This window comes from Macrobrachium rosenbergii, chromosome 3 (assembly GCF_040412425.1).
Source record: "Macrobrachium rosenbergii isolate ZJJX-2024 chromosome 3, ASM4041242v1, whole genome shotgun sequence".
NCBI classification, from domain to species: domain Eukaryota; kingdom Metazoa; phylum Arthropoda; class Malacostraca; order Decapoda; family Palaemonidae; genus Macrobrachium; species Macrobrachium rosenbergii.
In genome coordinates this window covers 87,414,203-87,435,847 of record NC_089743.1, presented here as the reverse complement: position 1 = coordinate 87,435,847, position 21,645 = coordinate 87,414,203, and the positions used below count along the sequence as shown (strand labels likewise).

General features: G+C 38.8%; 1 protein-coding gene across 1 annotated transcript in view; it reads left to right on the top strand.

Annotated features, from left to right (window-relative positions):
• The window catches only part of Src42A (Tyrosine-protein kinase Src42A), a 119,382-nt gene that overhangs the window by 32,540 nt on the left and 65,197 nt on the right, over positions 1–21,645 (top strand). Inside the window, exon 3 of the mRNA XM_067084234.1 lies at positions 1,796–1,917. Within this exon, the coding sequence (XP_066940335.1) occupies positions 1,796–1,917 (122 nt within the window). The remainder of the gene's footprint in view (positions 1–1,795; positions 1,918–21,645) is intronic.

Below are 21,645 nucleotides of genomic sequence, written 5' to 3'. Positions count from 1 at the left end.
CTTTCTTCTCTTTCTCATTATTGGCTGAGCACGCTGCTCTTTCTCATTATTGGCTAAGCACGCTGCATTCTAAACCATGGAAACAATCTTAAACTCTGATGGTTTTGATTTGCGCGTGTTTAGAAAAGGAAGGGAATGTTGATACTGTAATGTGTATAGAGGATACTACAGAAGAAATAGTTTATATGCAAACAAATTGTATTTTTGGAAATGAATGATAAGGTTATTGCTGTATTTGTTTTGTGTACTCATTCTCACAGATCTCCAAAACATTTCTTCTTTATCCCCACCGCTATCTCTAAGCTAAGGGGTTTGGTTACCTTGATGCATCACCTCCAACTATGTCTATGGAAAGCATCTTCGTTTGCGGAACTTTTTCTTCTCAAAATCCTCCTCAATGTCGTGCCATCTAATCCTTTGCCTTCCTCTTGACCATCTACTCCTCACAGGTTCCACCCAAGCCCTCTTCCCGCTTTCCTCCTCACTTATCCTTACCACATGCTCAGTCCATCTGAGTCTTGACTCTCTTTATCATATGAGTAATCTATAACAAGCCAGGCATGTCTGATTTCTTCACTTTCCAGTGTCTCATGCACCAAGATCCCCAAAGTTCACCTCAGCATCCTCATTTCCAGTTGCTCCAGCTTCTGTTCCTCCTTCCTTCTTAATGCCCATCATTTTGAACCATACAGTACAATAGATCTATATTTTTAGTTTATTTGGCTTTTTTTTTTTGCACACTACTCTTGCCATATCCCTACATTTTTCCTGAGCTACTTTTACCATGCTTTCAATCTCAGGTTCACACCCTCCCCCTTGACTTAAAGTAGATCTTAAGTACTTGAAATTCTCTACCTTTTTAATATCTGGGATTCCTCTATCTTGTATAAATAACTATTCTGTTCCCTGCTTGCTGCACACCATAACCTCAGCTTTACCCACATGTACCTTCATACCACTTCACTCAAGAGATACCTACCTCTTATATTCCTCTTTGCAGTTCTTCTTAAGTCTCTGCTATAATCACCTGATCAACGGCATATAACAATTCCCTTAGATTTTCATTCGTAGTCCCCTCATTCCGTACATCCATAACACTACAAACAGAAATGGGCTACGTGCCTGAAGAGAAATAGATATTGGGGGGCTCAGAAGAAATCCAGTATAAAAGTAATCATCGTGAAACTACCATAATATTTAACCCTTTGATGTTTCAGTGTCATCAGGTGTGTTGATCTTCTTAAGTGTTAAGATTGTGGTGACATCAAATGTTATCTCTATAAAATTTGTGCAAACTTCAACTCAGAATATTTATTTTATGTTTTGATGGTTTAAATTTTTGGTTATGCAACAATCAATCACTGTGACTTGCCACATAAGAGTTTTGGCCACCTTCTTGACCTCCAAGTGTTGATACTGCTACCTTGATAAATGAACCCTTACCAAAATAATTTCTGCAAGGTATCCTTCATGTTGTGGTTGAAGATTGGCCCTTTTGTAACTATTGAACCAGAAATGATTGTTGTATTACTCAGTTTAGTACAGAAAACACTTTTTTTCCTACTATAGTACAAACCTTTACCAAGCTTCAGTGACCTGACTGGCTTTTGTCAGAGATAATCCATATAAGAGACCAAAGGTTTGTCTATCCAGGGAAAATGCTAATTATTTGAATTTGCATTTTCTTATATCTTGTATTTCTATGTTTGGTTGCTGATTCAAGGCATTATTACTTAGTATAGTATTTCCGATACTGTGTTATGAAGCTTGTCTAATACTAAGGTTTCTTTTACAGGTGGTACTTTGGTAAAATAAAAAGAATAGAAGCAGAAAAGAAATTATTACTACCTGAAAACGAACATGGTGCCTTTTTAATAAGAGATTCAGAAAGTAGAAGAAATGATTATTCCTTATCAGGTAAGAGATTGTGTTTTTCCCCCCCTAGTTTTAATTACTGTAGGCATATTACAGATTCTTTCTATGGTAAGAGTTATTCATTGTTGTTGTCATAATAACTTGCTTAATAACTTCTTTTCATTGGACAGAAAGTTATGATCATTCTACAGTAATTCGTAACATGCTGTAAACACATTGTAGATAATTGCTCTCATATTAGGTACATTCTGGTTGGTATGTTATTGGACATGTGTTATTGCGTTGTTGAAATTTTATTAGGAATGTATGCAGCATCAATACAGAATCACTCATAGATGAGGTACACTTACGAGGTTTTATTTTTTTTGTGTTGGTACGCTTATATAACTTAGGTAAGTCAACTCTTCCTTTGTTGAATGCAAGGTTGAGAAGTTATTGAATTGTATATGTTTTTCTTGTAAGTATAGAATTGGTTATATTATTGCTTGGAGCTATTGGTTGCTGGGAGCTTTTTTTTTTTTTTTTTTACAATTCATTAATGGTATTTGTTAAACTAAATTTTGGCTATGGTTACCTTTGCTATTGTGACACCAGCTTGTCATAAACCAGCTAGTTGGTCTTAAGTATTAGGCTGATTTTGTCATTTTTTATACATTCCCTTGGAAACTTGTCCTAGTATTTATTAAATCAAAATCAGCTAAGTAAAGCATAACTTGTCTCATTGTGAAATAGCACTGCAGTTCTTATCAAACTTACAAATAACATCATACAATGCAAGTGAATGATTTCACAGATTTACAAAAGAGCCATCAAAAGTCTTTGAATGCAGGGAATTGAAAGTGTGGCTCCTCAGGAGGACTTGAATATTTGCTAAACATTTAATAAACTAATGTAAGGGATGTAGATTCCTTAGGGTTCGAGCACTTAAAATGATGATGGATAGGCTTTGGTAAAATAAGGTGCAAGGATGATAAGGGGGTTGGCTAAAGTCTTAGTCATTATTTTAAAAGAAAACTGCAACTTTGTCCTTAGCCTCGCTGTCTTCCTAAATTTTGATTAATTCGTTTGGGCATTTAAGTCACTGTCTGTGGCTGTTTGGTCATCTCAGTTAGTATCTTGAGTTGTATTATGCTAGGTGGTAAAAAATGTAAACCTTGTGCCGAGTTACGCCTCTCTGCCATGGTCTTCTACAGTCTTGGATTCAAGTTTTTGTATTTGCACTTTTTTCTTTAGTGCCAAATTTTTTTTTTTTTTTTACCATAGAGAAGGAAGAAGTACCATGTATTTGTGATATTGAAAATGCAGTAGAGAGAGTATTAGAACAGATAATTGCATTGACATTATAAAGGTAGAGGGGTACCAGTAAGACTCACTGAGCTGCTGTTGTTTCTTTAAAAAAACTCGTAGATGTAAAGTGAAAACAACGGCAAATGTATCGGAAGAATTTGAGTAAAAGTTAGTGTTCGTCAGGTATCAGCACTGAACCCCTGATTTTTATACATGAACTTACCTGTTGTTTACATATAGCTGTAATTCTCGATCTCGACAGAAAATTCAAAACTATGGTCCCGCTAATATATGGTCAGGTGATCTGACTACCCGCCCTCTACCGAGTACCTGGATCCATTTCCATCAACAACTAATCATATTTTTCTCTGTCCGGGCCGGCGACTGGGTCGTTTCCTCTTCAGGAAGCATTCAGTAAGTATGTATAAAATTTTCTTCTTTGATAAAAATACCCACTTTTGTTGCAGTTCTGGCTTGTTTTTGGCTTTGGTTGAGATTTTTTTCTATTATGTCTGATTCAGGATCTCATTAGATGTGCGGGGGTTGTAAAACTCAGATCATCGGCTAACAAGACCCTCTCTTCTTGCTCTAACTGTAGAGAAGCTGTGCCGAATCTGGATAGATGATGATAACCTGTCTTTGTCTGTGCTTGATTGGCAAGGTTGGCTAGTATCAGGCATGGGTTAAGTAATGGAGAAAGGTAGGCTTGGCCAGAAGTTCCTCCCAGAGTAGGACATAGTATTGCCTCTTGTTCTGTTCTGTTACCCCTCCTGTTTCTATTCCTGCCCCAACCTGTTGTTTCAACCCACTACCGTGTCAGACCTACGGGCAGAATTTGATGGTAAGATTTAGGCTCTAGTAGTCGACCAAAAAAGATTGGCCAAAGGATGTGAGGAGATGATCTAGAGCCTCTGAAGTTTCCTGTGATAGTGTTGTGGAGGAGGGTGACTGTTCGCCCCCTCGTTCTCTAGGTCGAGGCCTCTGATCCGGCTCCCAGGGCTCAGGGAGAAGACATGCCCGGCCGAACATCTCAGTGGGGTCTGCTCACTTAGAATGCTCCCTCTAACAGCCTGTTGCGTCCCAGGCTGTTGCAGCTCGCTAAGTAAGCCTTAAGTGTTTCATGTGCTTCTGTTTAAATCGAGGAGGTTGAAATCAGAGTCTAGTAGGCCCTTAAGACACAGAGCTTCCTCCAAGTCAGCTCTTTCAAAGAAACCTTTCCCGTTCTCCTCTTTAGTCTTGAGGGTTTTAGGATGCCCAGAGTTGATCTCTTCTTCTTCAAAAAGTCATGCGTTCTCGGATTACACTTCTGGATCCTCCTGTTAGCATGCAATGCTCTTCCTTCCCGTTGAATCCCAAGTCCGCTTTTCTTCCCTCGGAGGATAGGCTAGCAGAAGGACAAATTGGACAAGATTTTGAGACTTACGAGGGTTTAGCTCAGCTCTTCAAGGTTCCTTCTGCAACTGAGGCTCCAGTCTCTGCTCCGCTCAAAAACCAACTCTTTTGTCAGCTCGCATGAATCTCGCTTCTCTCTTCGCGCGCCTGGCTCGCTTCGATCGTCGCTCCTGGCGAATTCCCCGCCCGCACCGGCGAACTCAAGGCTCAAAAGATTTGGCGAGTGGCGCCTCTCACCGCTCCACGTTCCAATGCGCTGAAATGATTTGCCTTTAGTGCTACCATGGTTTTAGGTTCTGCCTCTTTGTCGGATCTTCTAGGCTCCTGACTCCTCAAGCTCATGTTCGGATACCCCTTGGTCGAGCTCTTAGCGCCAATTTCTTCTCCTTGTGCCGATAATCAAAGGAAAATCCGCAAGTTTGGCTCGAGCGTTTCTATCACTGGTGCTCCAACTGCTTCAGAATTCTCTCCCCAGTTTCCGATGTTTGAAGTAGATGTTGATTCCGTCTGCTCCCTGCTTCCAACACAAGCATCTCTTACAACTTTTTGAAGAACTTTTTCAGAAGACTTTGCTCCAGCTTCCCCTTCGTCTCCTGCTGTGCAGTTTGCAGAAGGATTTTAAACCTCCTTCCTCTAGATTTCTCAGTAGCTGGAAACTGTCTGTTTCTTGAAAAGAGCTCTCCGAGGAGCAAGAAGGATGGTTGAGCAAGAAAAGATCTCAGGCTAAAACATCTTTCTGGACTTCTCAACTGTCTTTTAAGTCTCGTTAAGTGGTATGAGACCCGACCAGTCCAGGAGCAGACTCTGCCACTCCTCTCAAGGGGATTTCTGGGCCTTGTGGATTCTGCCCAGAGCTCAGCTTTTCTTCATCCGGCGGTTTTCCGTCTTGAGGAAATTGACCATCTGGTGAAGAGTTCCTATAGGATCTTGGAGATCTTTTCTTTGGATGACTGGTCTATGAGGAGTGCCTTGAGCAGGCTAGTGCGTTGAGATCTTCCCGGGAAGACTGCTACAGATCTTGATGCTATTTTGGCCTGCCTGGACAAGGGTCCGATCTCGAACAGAGAAAGTCAGAAATTGCCTCAGTGACTGCTGCGGCATTTTTGAAGAAAGAGAGCACATTATCTTTTGTTTTCCGAGAGAGGAGTCTCCAGAACCAGAAATCTGCCTTCTTTTGCTCCTTTGTGCCAATCCTTTTTTGGGATCACGTTAGTTAGGGAAATTTTGAGGCTCTCTCATGAAGTCTACTCAAGACCTACTGGGCTCATTCTTGAAAAGACATCAGGTTTTCAACTTCTCAGTCAGTACCCAAACCTCTTTCCCTGTATCCTCTAGGTTCCACCATGACTCCTTCTTGCCCTTTTCCCGTGCTAGGGAAAAGGAAAATTCTCTTCTCATCCCCAGAAAGCTAGTAGGAACCAACCGATGAGTTCATGGTCCTCCCCAGACGGTGAGGAGCCAGACTACAGTCGTGCCTGGCAGCTTTGGGAGGCCAAGGGGCAGAACCTTGGGTGATCAGCGTTCTGAGAGAGGCTCAGCACCATTCCGATTCTCAGAGTCCTCCTTTAAAGTCTTCGCCAGTAGACTTCATCGTATCCCAGGACTCAGAGAAACTTGTGGTGTTGGAGGAGGAAGATTTACTTCCCTCCTTCAAAGGGAACCATAGAAGAAAGTCCTCGAACCTTCATCTCGGGTTCTACAACCGTCTGTTTCTGGTTCCAAAATGCGTCAGGAGGATGGAGACCAGTCCCAATGTGAAGCGCCCTGAACAAATTTTGCTTCCAAACACCATTCAAGATGGAAACTTGTGGGTCGGTTATCAATTCCCTGAAGGAAGGAGACTGGATGGTGCCCTCGATCTCAGAACACAAACTTTCATGTACCTGATCCATCCGAGATCAAGGAAATTCCTACGGTTTGTGTTCCAGAGGCAGGGCTTTTCAATTCAGGGCTCTTTGCTTCAGGCCTATCAACAGCCCACAAAGAAGTTTTCCATGAGGATGATGGCTGTTTAAGTAAATGGTTTTTACTTAGAGGGGAACACATTTCCTTTACCTCCTGAAACAGCTGATTGGGTCTCCGTCAAAAGGCCAATGCATGAAGGACCTACAAAGGACCCTTTCTCTTACCCGAGGATTGACTCATAGTAAATCTTCCAAAGTCACAACTCTCTCCATCTCAAGACTTGACTTATTTGGGAGTTCGGATGAACTCAGTTCTTTTCAGGTTTTCCGGCGTCTCAAAGGAGAGAAATGCCTGCTGAAAGTGAGATACCTGATGGCTTCTCAAGACTTGTTCACCAAGGAATGGATGAGCCTTTTAGGCACCTCTCATCGCTAGAGATGTTCTTCAGTCTGGGGAGGGCTACACATGAGACCTCTTCAGTTCTTTCCTACAGCAGATCTGGAACAGGAAGAAAGACACGGATTCCTTGTTTTCCTCTATCCACTCCAGTAAAGCAAGACCTGTCATGGTGAGGACAGACAGGAAGCAAACTAGATCCAGGTTTGTCACTGAGTCAGAGGAACCCAGACCTGATGTTGTTCTCCGGCCTTCAGCCAGGGTTGAGGGAGCAACATTGGGGGATCTTCAAGTGTCAGGCAATTGGTCTTCATCCCAACGGGATTGGCACACTAAAGCAAAGCAGTTGAAGGCAATACATCTAGCCTTGGAACATTTCGTGCTTCTGGTGGAAAACAAAAAGATAGTAGTGCTTTAGGACAACTCCCTGCTCTGGGCGTGCATTATGAAAAAACAAGGAGGCACTCACTCCTTCTCTCTGTTCCGATCCAAAAGACCTGCTTTTGTGGCGGCAACCAAGAACATAGAGCTAGTAACAAGCTTCATCCGGGAGCTCTCAACTTAAGAGCGGATATCCTCAAGCAGGTCACTCCAGGTCATTCCGTCGGAATGGACCCTCCACCAGAAAAGTCTGCCAAGGCCTGTGGAAGGTTTGGGGGAACTCCCAGAAGGGACCTGTTCTAATGAGGGAAGAAAACTACCTCTTTGCTCTCTGTTCCAGACCCAGAAGCATTAGCTGGAGATGCCATGCTCCTGGACTGGTCGGTCTCTTCCTTTATGCATTCCCTCCCTTCAGGATGCTGGGAGAAGTCCTAAAAAAAGTTTCGAAAACAGAAAGTGTGTCAATGAGATCTTTATAGCTCCATGGTGGCCAGGAAGATCATGGTTTCCAGAGCTACTGGAGAAATCTAGTGGATTGGCCAAAGGAGGTTTAAATTCAGACCAGACCTTCTGTGCCAGTTGCACAAGCAAAGTCTTCTTGAAGGAACCCCGTTCAGATCTAAATCTGACAGGGTTCCAACTTGCGACTCTACAGGAGAGAGGCTCTAGAAGAGTCATCTACAATGGCTGAGATCAACCAGGGAGAATCTACAAAGGTCTATTGGCGAAGTGGAAGCGCTTCAGGAGTGGTGCTCCGAGTCTGGAGTGTCTTCCACTTCACGACTCTAAGCCAGGGTTGCGATTTTCTTTTGTTTCTGCACAAGGAGAAGAAATTGGCTGTCAGCACGATTAAGGGTATAGGAGTATGCTGGCGGCAATTTTCAGGAATAGAGGTATAGATCTTTCCTCAGACAAAAGATATTGCAGAACTCCTTAAATCCTTTTTGGGCACTAAAGGCAAATCTCTTAGCGTACCGCATTGGAATTTGATGTGGTGCTAAAGTGGCTTACCTCCAAATCTTTTGAGCCTTTGAGTTCCTGCTCCGTTAGGAATCTAACTAAGAAAACTCTCTTTCTCTTGGCACTGGCCTCAAAGAGAGAGTGAGTGAGATTCATGCTCTGGACACCTGAGAGTTGGTTTTAAAACCGGATAAGGCTCAGTTTCCTTCACCTTGGTTTCCTAGCTAAGGGCGAAAACCTAGTAATCCATGGCCAAAGGAATTTCCCATTCTAGCCTATCCTCCTTGAGTGGAAGAGAAACAGAGAGACTTCTCTGTCCGGTCACGAGCATTGAAATTCTATCTGGACAGGACCAGAAGTGTAAGAGGAACTCATGATTTTTATGGTGCTCAACTAAGAACCCCAAGAAACTCTATCTAAAAATGGGATTTCTTTCCTTTTGAAAGAACTGATTCAGGAGGCACACTAGAGTTAAGGGATTGGATTTCCCTTAGTTAAAGTGAGGCCTCATGAAATTAGGGCTTCTGCGACTTCTTTTACTTCAAAGAAGAACATGGCTTTAAAGGACATTCTAAGTTCAACTTATTGGAGATGTTGGTCTGTTTTTGCCTTCGGCATTATCTCCTGAGACAGATCCAAACCATATGAAGACTGCAGTGCGTTGGGCCCCTTTATTCTGCGTCTGACAGGTGATGGGCAAAAACCAGAGGCTCTAGATCCCTCTCCTTAGTTTCCTTGGGTGCAGAATTTTCTTTTTGATGCGACTACTAGAGCCTAAGAGGTTAGATGGCCAAAGTAGGTCTAATTTTAATAGGTTGGTGTGAGTTTTTTATGGTTGGGTGATATGATGGTGGATGCTTTGGTACAGGCCCTGAGCAGGGGGCATTATATGCTTTGGTTGATTGTGTCGAAGACGGCTGGGCCAACAGACCTTTCTCCATATAGCAACCTGCGTCTGAGCTACTAGGCCCAACAGGTTGCACTAAGGATAGCAGGTTACAGAGGCAGTAACAGATTCGAAAACAGCTTCCTTAGCAGGTAAGATCCAAAGTTAAGGCGTTTTTCTTAGCCTGATGATCTCAGGTTTTTTTCCATTTAACACTTACAGCTGTCCATGCCCACGCCTCAATGTGGCAATCAGCTATATGTAAACAACAGGTAAGTTCATGTATAAAAATGACATTTTTATAATAAAATAAGATTTTATATCATACTTACCTGTTGTTTACATATAAAGGATTCCCACCCACTCCCGCAAGGGACAGGGACATAGAAAATATGATTAGTTGTTGATGGAAATGGATCCAGGTACCCCGGCAGAGGGCGGGGTAGTCGTATCACCTGACCATATATTAGCGGGACCGCCAGTTTTGAATTTTCTGTCGAGATCGAAATTACAGCTATATGTAAACAACAGGTAAGTATGATATAAAATCTTATTTTATTATAAAAATGTCATGTTTATCATAGTAGTCAGCAGCCACAATGGCAAAAGTGCAGAAAATGTGATCCCTTGAGTTTATACTGATGACATAATATTGACAATAGAATCAGAGGAAGAGATGGTGGATATGTTTAAAAGATAGATGAATGGAATGGAGAGGAATTGACTGAATATCATTGTAAGGAAAACATAGCTTATGGTGCCTTCAAGGAAGCAAAGGAAGAAGTATAATCAGGAAAGTGACCTCTGTTGGTTGTGGGAAAGTTGGAGCCAGAATGCTTTACTGTGTACCAGATGTAACTAGAGTTGCTCAGGATTATAAAGTGTACAAGGAGTTGAAAGATTTTCCGTCCTGTAACAATTGTTCAGGGAAAGAGCAAATGTGGAAGAGCTTCAAAATGAGAACACTTACGATATATCTGCCAGGTCTTATCTTGAGGACTTATTGTTACTGACATTGGAAGCAAGAATTGTGAGAGTACTTGTGAAATGTCTCATCAGTTGAAAGGGCAGAGTAATAGCTTTGATTAAACTAGCCTATGCTAGTGCAGGCTCTTATTCTGGGGCAAAACCATAACAATGGAGGATAAAGAATAATGATGGATACAATAACCTTCCATTACTTTATACAGTAGAAACATTAGGAAAATTTAGGAGATTTTGAAAGGTGTGATAATACAGTAGTAAAGAAGAGTGTACAATATTATGACTGAGGCATTGGCAGCAAGGCAAAATCCCTGCTGAATGAAGGAAAAAGACAAGAGATCTCAAAGATTGGAAGGTTTGGACATGTGATGATGAGGGAAATGAACAGTTGGTCAGAAAAGCAGCAGATATGGAAATATCTAGGTTAGACCTGTAGGAAGGCCCATGAAATCAAGGAGTGGGATAGATGGAACCCAGACCTGAAGAGCATTGCAAGTAGAAGAGTAAGAGAACTCATTTTATCGCTGCCTGCTGATGGGCGCTCATTGGTTCACTCATCAGGGTTTGTGGACATCGGAGTGGAAGGTCTCCTGTTTGGTATTGAGACTAGGCTTCTCTCCTAATGTGTAGGCCTTCCAGGAGTGTAGCTGGCAACAGCGATGGTCAGTTGTTTGATCTATTATCTCTATGTTAGGGATAATGTCAATTCTTTTTATTCTCAGGTTAAGGCAGTCCTGGCTTGATTAAAAAGGGCTTCCACTCCTGGACATGGCAGGAAGATCCTCTTGGACAAGTGCAGGAGTAGTCATGCCAGTGTAGGAACCAAGCACTCTACGGATGGGGCACTTGTATCGGTAGACCATGTTGGTTTTCATGAGAGATCCTGCTTGTGGGGGGGCCACATTATTTCTCATCACTTAGGCTGCTGGTTTTCTTATTCCTGTAGAATATTATGAGTTTAATCATCTTCTTGGGATCGAACAGGCTGATGTTGCCCTCAATGATAGTCTTGAGGGTGTGTTGGTCCTCTTTATATCCTTTATATTCTTTGTAGAATTTTTGATGTCATCAGATGTATCAGGCGAGTTCTTGAATACCATCTATCTATGCTCTTCTAATGCACTTGTCAACATCCAAATTGCGTGTCCATTCTTGATGAAGATCGGGGCAACACGTTCCAGCTCTCTGTAGGTGTCAGTCCAAGAGGAGCAGTGCAGGAGAGCTCTTCTGACAAAGGGATTGAAGAACAATTGCTTGTATCTCTCTGGGGACTCACTCTCTGTTCAGACACATGCCCAGGTTAGTAGGTTTCGTGTACACCTTAAGTGATGATTGCGTTCCTCCTGCCACTCGGTAAGCACGTCAAGTTATGGGAGGCAACAATCGGCTGCTGTATTCAAATGAAGCAAAGACAGCTGTGGGTGTGGAAGGGCATGCCTCAAGCTTTCATTTCTTCACTTGTCTCAAAGGTGATGATTTGGCTGATTAACATGAGGAACATTTACGGCTTTCTTAGGAACTTGAAGACCCTCCTCTTGATGGCTACCCATATAAAAATTTGTCAAGAGGACCCCAGAGGGAAAAACCATCGGCATGCTGTCGATTTTGGTGTACAAATAGCCTCTGTGGGTGGAAAAGGAACCTTTTGGTTCGTCTCCAGAAGGCATCACATGTACACCCAAATCCTGGCGTGGCTTTGGGTTCTCCTTGGAGTCCTCTTCTTTTTACATGGGTACCATCTATAAAAAGAGGGTCTCAAAATATAAGAAATCCACACATGTATGTAGGTACATCGATGACACCTTATATCTATACCCTGAGACAAGTGAAGAACTGTAAAAGCTTAATAACTGCTTTCACACCCACACCTGTCTCAATGTTCACAACAAAAATACAGCAAATTATCACCTAAAACCCTTCCCTCGACATCAGTTCAAACAAAAGCAATGGCCAAACACTTCATCACAAACACCCAAAGAAACCTTAGATTACCATCTAAAACTATTGTCTGAATGGTAAAGTGAGCCCTAAATACTTATAACAATGATTTTACTAATTTAAGGAGCTTTTTCTTGACTGGCACCCAAAATAGCTATAAAATGTTTAATGTGAATCCTAAATAAATGGACATACATGTGTGGGAAATAGACAAGTTTTTTAGAGGAGCCTTAGATAGATGGTTCTGTTTTCTTATTTATATAAATTACATTTTATATAAACAAATTCCACAAAGGATATAAAGAAGATGATTAACCCTCAGGTCACCAATGGGATATCTTGGTTGATCCCATGAGAAGAAGATTCAACTCATAACACATCCGGACCCCTTTCAAGGATGTTGCTACTTACAGTCAGAAAATATCTTCAAAATTATACAAACTGTAGCATTAGTTTCTCTATAAGAAAATTAACAGTCAAAACAATACCTTTTTATGTTCAGTAAAAATGCAGGGCAATTTTTCAAGGTAGACTGCTGAATTTTATTTGGTTGGCAGCTGAATGATTGCTCTTTGCAATGGCATAAAAAGTGAAAAATCCCCAAAATAAGTGTATTTCGGTGAAATAAAGCATAGGATATTTGCAAAACTGCAGTTTCCACCAAAGAAAATTAGCCAAGATAAACTATTTGTGATCGTTGTCATTTGTTTTCCATAGCACACGGATATATTACCTACTCTAATGCAATGCAGAAGTTGTAGTATACAAAGGAAAAATTTATTTTCTGTATGTTATCAAAATGCAAAGGATTTGAATTTGGATGATGTCTATATCAGTCATCTGTAAGCAAAAGAGGTAATGTTGGATAGTGTTGTCCTCATGATTTGAGTTGTGAGAGTTGGCTTTTCACCTCTTAAATTCAAGTTGCATATAAAGGATTTTGCGGTTTACAATTATGTCACTGTCACCAGTGTTTCTGCTGTCTCCATGTTTTTTTTATATTCACGTTTGATAAATATTTTTTCCCTTTGATGTTTTCATCTTTAAAGTAACCTTTAGGAAAGTCTGCCAAAGGCAATTCTTTCATATGTTTTACATTATTTATGATCAGTAGTATCTTTCTTCCATGCATCAATTTTTGTCACAAACAGTAACACATGGGATCTGTTTCATAGACTTTTGAACAAGCTGAAGATACCACTCTGTTTAGCTAGAAAATATAGTTTGGAGTGAAAGATTTAGGAATTATTTGAATTAACAAAAGCAGAGCATTTAGCTGTTACCTGTGCAAAAGTGAGGCATACAGTTGACTATAACTAAGCATGTAGGGTTATAGATAACTACAGTTGTTACTCTTATCAAACTGTAGTATCTTTTACTTTATGATCAAGAGGAATGAAATTGTCATATAGCTGATCCAGATGCTTACCATTATCCTGACATTTGCATTTTGCAGCCCATCTTCATTGCACATTGTTAAAAAAGGACTGAAGGTCAATTGCAGTGTCCTGTGACCCCAAACAGATTGATTTTGCTATTTTATTTTTCCAATTATTCCTTTGGCAAACCTGAGATTTATCTGCCCAGCTATTAAACTTTATCTTTCCTGTAAGTTTCATCTTATCATATGATGTTTTTCCCTAGGGCAAACTCTTTGGTATGTGAACTTTCTGTAGAACAATATCAGTAACAAAAATCTGTTTCATTAGTTTGATTCTTGTACAGATGTTTTTAATCAAACAGAAATTATTCTCCAGAAAAGGGAGGATCAAGATAAATAGAAGCTTCTTATCTTTGACTGTTCCGTTTGTAGAATTGTAATGTTTGTCATCAATGTTTCCTTTGTTAAAAGGTATCTCATTCAGTACAGACAGTCAAATGTTTTATCATGCTGTTTGCTAGACCCATGAATCTCCAATTCTTTTGTATTATAAAGGGTTTTGGTTGTGGATTGAAGCTTGAGTCCTCACAAAGTGGTACAAACCTTTTGAGACATGCCATGTTTTCTGTGGAATTACCTTTTTCAGGTACAAGTTGTCCCTGATAGGGGCAAGGTTTTTATTATTTTAAATGTTGTGATAGACTACACTGAACAAATTGGTTTGGCTTCTTGAGCTGTTTATGTGGAAACATAATGTTTAGTACAGTATTGTTAATTTTGGCAAAAAAAAGTTGGCCTATATAATACAATCTCTAGATATTTTATAAAGATTGACTTTTAACACAAAAGGAGCATCCTTGTTAATTAGTATTAGTTCCCTTTCAAATATGGTAGATGTAGTATTTAAGATGAGAAAATAAATTTGCTTTTTAATTTTAGGGGTACTACTAAAATTAAAATCCTTGGATAATTATCAAAATATTCTTTGCAGCTTTAGAATACTTTAGGACCAACATAAGTGGACTTTTAAACTTTGTTTTTACACTTGCTGAGACTGTAGATCCCTAGTGGCCTCCAACTCCATATGATAATCATAGGAACAAATTTTTGATGCAACTAACTATTTTTGGTTCATGCAAAAAGTAAGTGCGATGGTCTCACTGCACACTTTCCTCCTCATCTTAGCACTCAGAACTTCTTCCCTTTGAAGACACGTGAAAATAGATCTTTCTAAAGCTGATAGGGGGTGGATGATTTATGGAAGAGCAGAAGCATCCCTTCATATACAAGTTTTCAAGTTTTCTACAAGATAACTGTATCTTAGAGTATGTAAAGCAATAAAACTCTGTAACTGCCTTCTGTGGATTTTTTTACAAGACTGGCATAAATCTAAACAAGTTATTTACAGGATTTATTTTTTCTTTTTAAGCATAAGCCAAACAACTTTTTGATATGTCAATTTTGGTTTGGAAATGTACAATCACAACTAGGTTTTATCAAGCCATCTATTGATTATGATGACTAGGAATTATACCCTTGCTCATTTAATGTTAGCTCTTGGCACTTTAAGCATGCAGGGTTTTGAGTTGCTTGCTTTTATTGTATCACTTCACAAAGGAGAAGTAAAGCTTCACCAGTAGATCTGCTCAGTTTACTGTGATAAGTTTTGATAGATATATGTTCATCTGTAATGCTCTCTGGAGTTTAGATTTATGTTGCTACTTAGAGTATGAAGCCCCAGAAATTTGGCTCCTGCCAGTGACACTAATGTCTGTAAACCCCAGATTTTCTCTTTGTGTATGTTAATCTTCTAGTTTTACAGAAATGTATTTTAAATAACTTCTGATGTAACAATTAGAATTTTCAAATTAAGCACATAAAGCTCTTTCTACGGTCTTCAAATTTGTTTTCTATGTTTTTCCTCTGAGACATGTTTCTTGTGTTATTTTTCTCTCCTTGCCATAAGTAGTAGGTTGGTCACATGTTTTAGATGTGAAGTATATATCATAGTTATCATTTTGATGAGCAGTAAACCCAGTTTAAGTATGAGAAATTCAAGATAGTAAGTTTTGCCAGTGTGATAAAGTGTAAAACTCTCTGTATACTTTATGAATTGGTTCATGTTAACGATGTACTTTAATATCTATGATCATTGTGACCTTGTTTCAAGCCATATATCAGTGATCTTTTTCTTTTTGCTAAACTTGTGTACTTGTATTTAGCAGTTCCACCTCTTTGCTCAACATTAATTTTTGTGTTGAGCATAAATGGGATGGCTTGCCTAGGAGGGGATTTTCTTTGATTTTGATTTGCAGAATCAGAATAAGTTTAGTAGTTCATAAATGTTGTGTGTGTTTTTTTGTTTATGTTTTTTCTTTTGACTACAGATGATTTAAATTAGCAGAGGGTATGGGGCCAAGATTTTAGGTTCTATTGTTTAAAAATCATTGAAAAGATTTACTATGCCTGATATGCAAGTGATGATGCACCAAATTCCATGTGGTGAAGTTTAAAGTGTTTGATCCTGATGTGAAATACCAGATTTCTTGAAAATAGTCATTCTTTCAGCTAAGTGATGACAGGTCATCTTGTACACATACCAAGTTTTTATAATGATTAGTTTCTAAGTCAGCATTCTTCACATATATTTTGTTAGAAAAGTTCTTGTGTTATTATTTTGCCTTCTTTGATTGTTTAGGAATATGTGTCATTGTTCCAGATTTTGGAGATAAAAATACTGAATTACTATAGTGGATGAATGTTCAAAGTTTCTGCATTTCTTTGTAAGAAATCCTTGTGCTGCATCAACCCATTGTAAGGGAAACAGTCTCTTCTCTGCATGTCCAGATTCTTGTATTGGAGTTACTTTAATACACGTGATTCCATTGTAGACTAGTAGTATTTTCAGCTTTTCCTTGTCACTACCAGTTTGCCTTTATGACAGTCATTGCCTCAAATCAATCAACTTTATTATACTCATGGGTTTTCCATATTTTATGTTTTACTTTTCCATTTTTCTATCAAAGTTATCTTTCAGCTTTACCTTTTCATTTGTGTAGTTGGGAAGTGGCATATTGCCTCGTTTTGGGTGATTGGGTTACTTAATATTTAGTTTGTTTTGGTGATTTTATGTAGGGAACGTCATCCAGTGGTGAGTAGTTGAGTTGTTGGTCTTGTGTGTTTTCCTACCATTTTCAAGCAAGAAGTTTTGTTGCCTTGCATTAAAGTAGCGGTGTGTGCTACATTCACTAGTGATTACATGTAAGCAGTTTTGAGTTTAATCATCATTATATTATTTTCATTTTCTTTATCCTGAAATGGTATGGGGCGATTTTAAACATATAAATCATGTTTGATTTTATTAGATGTTTTATAGCAAAACATTTTTTATGTTTAAAAGTCAGTAATTTCGTGAAGACGCTCATAGGACAACAAATGGTGGGAGGGAGCAAAATGTAAACAAATGCAGACTGGAGCATTAGAAAGACTGTGGTGCAGTAGAGAGAAAACCTGATGGCTAGGGTTGTCAATTTTTGGGTTGTAAGTCTGTTTTTTAGTTTTTTGTAGTCGTAGCTGGATTATAAAAAGAACAACATGAACAGGTGGGTGGATTATATTTCTTGTAGCATTTTTGGACATATTAGGCTAGAAAAACTTTCAAGTGGTAGCAGAGCATGGTTGGTTAAAACTCGATGGATCTGATGGTAAACTTTGGGAAATTAAATGGAGAAGAGACACCTCTGACATTTAGCGGGTCACTGGGGCGATTATGAAGGATGGAGAGGACTGACTTCATTATGGTTTGTGGAGAAGAAGTGAAATACCCAGGGGATAGAGACAAGAATGAGCTTAAAAGGAAAAGCTTTAGAAGTAACAGAAGGAACTAATAGAGATGAACTTAAGGGTAAAGAGGGTTCAAAGATAATCCTGTCCAAACTAGATGAAGTGTATCTAAAAGATACGCTAATGGAAAATTATAGTAAAATGAAAAACCATTTTAAAATAGAAAGAGAATCTATTGAAAGATGAGGTATTTTATAATTAGCTATGAAAAAGCAGAGTCAGATTTTATAATCAGGTATGAAAAGGCAGGGTCAAAGTGTAGTAGAGCGATAGGGAAAAGCATGCTTGAAGGGGAAGCAAAAGGTTTTCATGTACTAGAACAAGCGAATCTCACGGAAAATCAAAAACAAATGTGGTCAAGGAAAGTTGGAATATAAAACATTGTCACAGATAATGAAAAGAATATTTGAGGGAATAGGAAACAAAGAGAAGGGGGAATGGTTGGGATCAGAAGGCTATGCGAATTTTGGGAGGGGGAGGGAAAACCAGAGATATTGGGGCAAAGTGAATTGAGGTAGAGGTGGAAGAAATATTATAAATAGAGAAGGGAAAGTAACAGTAATGTGCAAATCAGAATGGCGTTGGGCTAGAGATTGTCCTCAAAATTTTCAAAAGAAGAAGAAATTAGAAACTGGACAAGAGAAAGAAAAAGTTTATATAGGAGAAGTTAGTAAAATAGAGGAAGAATCTTGGGAAGAGGTTGGTGCAAGTTTAGACATAGGATGTAAATCAACAGTTTGTGGGGAATTGTGAATAGCACGCATTGTTGTGGGTTTGAATCAAGAAGAGTTGAGGAGAATGAATGATACCAAGAAAGAGTCTAATAAAGTATTTAGTTTCAGTGAGTCATCATACAAGTCGAAAGGAATAATGGAAATACCAGTGATATTGATAAACAGAAAATTTTATTTGAAGACAGACATTTTGCAGGGTGATGTACCGTGGTTAGTAGGTAAGACAACCATGAGTAAAATGGGTATGACTATAAATTTAAAAGAGAATTGTGTTAAAATAGAAGTATTAGGGGAAGTGAAGGTAAAAGTAAGAGAAGACAAACAGGGCCACTTAAGAATGCCAATTTTGAGGAGGAAGGTGGAAGATAGAAGAAGAATTGTTACTGGAGGGCTGGAAGGGAAAGAGTCTAAGGGAAATTAAAGGTGCAATGATGAAGTTACATCTACAATTTGGTCACGGAAGTGGAGATAAAGTATGGAAGTTAACAGAAGCACAACATGGTTTGAGAGAGAAAGAAAAAGAGGAAATAAAACCAACAGACTTAATTGCAAGTTGTGAGGTATGTAAAAGATACAAAAGAAACCCAGCTAAACCATTAGTGGGATTTTCTTGGATTAAAATATTTAATGAAGTTGTAGCAATGGGTGTGGGAGAGATAGAAGAGAGAGAGTTCTTGGTAATGGTAAATATGGCAACGAGGTAATGTCAGGCTTTTTGGATAAAGACAAGAAACCAGAAACTATTATAAAGACACTTTTGACAGGTGATTTGTTACATTTGGTGCCTTCTCAAATATCATCAGACAATGGGAGAATTTCAAAATGGAAAAGTAGGAGGATGGCAGAAAGATGGAATATTAAAATATCGGCCACAGCATCTGAATCTCATGGGACAATGGAATGTGTGAAAAGATGATGAGGAAGTGGTCCATAGCATTAAGATAGGTAGTGAGTGCCAGGAACTACTTATTAAATAGTGGTGGTTTCTCCCCTAACCAATTAGTATTTGGGAAAAAACCCTTACTTGCCCAATTTAATGGGAGAAGAAAGTTCAAGTCCTGGAAGCAGATAGAAAGGTATGGAAGAAAGCTTAGTAAGGGATACACTGAATGCATTGCATCAGGCCAGAGAAGTGTTTATCAAAAATGAGTCTTGTAATAAAATAAGAATTGCTTTAAACAAAAATGTCAGAGAACATAAATTTGAAGGAGTCGTGGGAAATGAGGGGTTCTATAAGGGAGAAATTGAAAATGAATGGAGGACCTGCTCAGGTAGTGTGAGTATCGGGTAAGACAGTAGTGATTAAACATGGGGAATCTCTAAGAGAAAAAGGTAGAATACATGTTACTAGGAGTCAAAGACTATCACCAGAAAAAGAAAAGATACCTAAAATAGATAAAACACACACTGTGAATGACGAATCCTGTGCATCAAATGATGGGATAGTAGATAGGCAGAAAGGAAAGGAGATGATAATGGGTTGGAGAAGGAATGCAGATATAGAAGAGACTATAGAAAGAGATTTGCAGAGAAACACTGGAAGATGAAGGGAAAGTGAGGATAAAGGGATACCCCAAATTCAAAAAAGGAAATAGAGTTAGAGCTATAAACAAAAATACAGGACAAATAGAAGAGTGGACTATATTAAGTCTTGCAGGAAAAAGATCAAAAGCAAATCTTGGGCTGATTCGTACAATGTAGAAGACTCACAGTCAGGTGACAAGGAATGGGTTAACTTAAGAGATTATAGTCATGTAGAAAAAATTGAAGATGAAGAATAGGTTTTGCTAGAATTTGAAAATAGAACCGTAATTGAAGCTAAAGAAAAAGAACTGCAAATTTGGAGAGATAAACAAGGTATATGAGGAGGTAAATGACGTTGGACACAAAGCTATATCTACAAGATGGATAGTAACTGAAAAGGTAAAAGGGTGGGGTTGGGAAAGGGTATGTAAAGCAAGATTGGTAGCTAGAGGTTTTGAAGAAGAAATGGCTGAATTGGAAAAAGACACTCCTACATGCATTGCCAAAATTGTAAAATTTTATTTGACAGTAATAAAATTGAAAGACTGGAATTGTTATACGTTAGATGTAAAAGTTGCATATATACAAGGTGATAAAATGCAACGAAAAGTATATTTGAAACCACCCAGTGAAGATGGTTGGAGTGGATTATGGAAATTGAAGAAAGCTGTTTATGGGGTCAAGGATGCAGTAAAGGCAAGGTATTGTAAGGTGGTAAAAGTGGTGGAGGAGCTTAAAGGTAGATATAGATTATAACCTAATATATTCTTTTGGAGGAAAGACAATAAATTGAACGGTATTTTATGGACACATAGATGATTTTTGCTATGGAGGAGCTGAAGGATTTTGAAAGGAAACAGTTGGGAAATTGAAAGGGAAATTGCAAGTAGGAGGACAAGAAAGTAGAAGTTTTAGGTGTATAGGAGTAACAGTAGAGCATAAGGAAAATGGAATATATCTTAATGAGTGGCAATATATAAATTCTATAAGAGAACCAGAAGCTAGAAGGTTTATGGGTAATAGAGTATTGGGACAAAAGGAGTTAGCAGAATATAGATCAGTGGTAGGACAGTTGAATTGGGTACCGCTACATACCATGCCAGAAATATATGATGATAATGAATTAAGTAAAGCTTTTAAAGAAGGAATGACTCAGGATATGAAAAAGCTGATTAAAATAGTGGGAAAAACTAAGAGCATAATGGGAGAAGTGATAATAAGTAAGTAAGAAGAAGAAAAGATTTATTGTGAAGCCTATGCAGATGCTTCATTTTGGAATATTGAAGATGGTCATACACAAATGGGTTATGTGATGTCTTTGACAGGTGGTAATAGGAGAAGTCCCATATGGTAGAAATCCAGAAGAGTAGCAAAGTCCACCATTGAAGTAGAAGCTCCGAGTGTGGGGGAGGCCATAGAAGGATTGATATATTTCAAACATTTGTGGGAAGAGATAGTAAGAGGGAGGAAATTAGAAGCATTGGTTAAAACTGGTAGTAAAACCTAATGACTGCAATAAAATCAAGTACTGGAGTAAGTAGTAGGAGATTAAAAATAGATATTGCAGCATTAAGAGAAACAATAGAATCTGGAGAAATAAAGGAGGGGAGATGGATAAAAGGAAAGCATGAAATAGCTGGAGTTTCAGGGGAAAATATTAAAAATTACTTAAAGGGTAAAGAATTGGAAAATAATGGAGATTAGAGGAGATTAGGATAAGAAGAGGTTGGAGGGGAGGGAGAAGGAGATAAGTGTGATTATATGTTAGTTTTAGAAGTTGAATCGTTATTTTATTTTTATTTTCTGTATATTAGTGAAATGGTATGGGCATAACGAAATGTATAAAAAGCACGTTTAATTTTATTAGATGTTTTTATAGCAAAACATTCTTTATGTTTAGAAGTATCTGTTCGTGTTGTGACGTCATATGACGACAAATGACGGGAGGGAACAAATTGTAAACAAATGCAGGCGGGAGTGTTGAAAAAACTGTGGTGTGGTAGAGAGAGCTCTCTGATGGTTAGGTTGTCAGTTTTGGGTTTAAGTCTGTTTTGTGGTTTTTTGTAGTCGTAAGCTGGATTATAGAAAAAGAACAATATGAACAGGTGGGTGGATTGCATAATTGTAGCATTTTTGGACGGGTTAGGCCGGAAAAACTT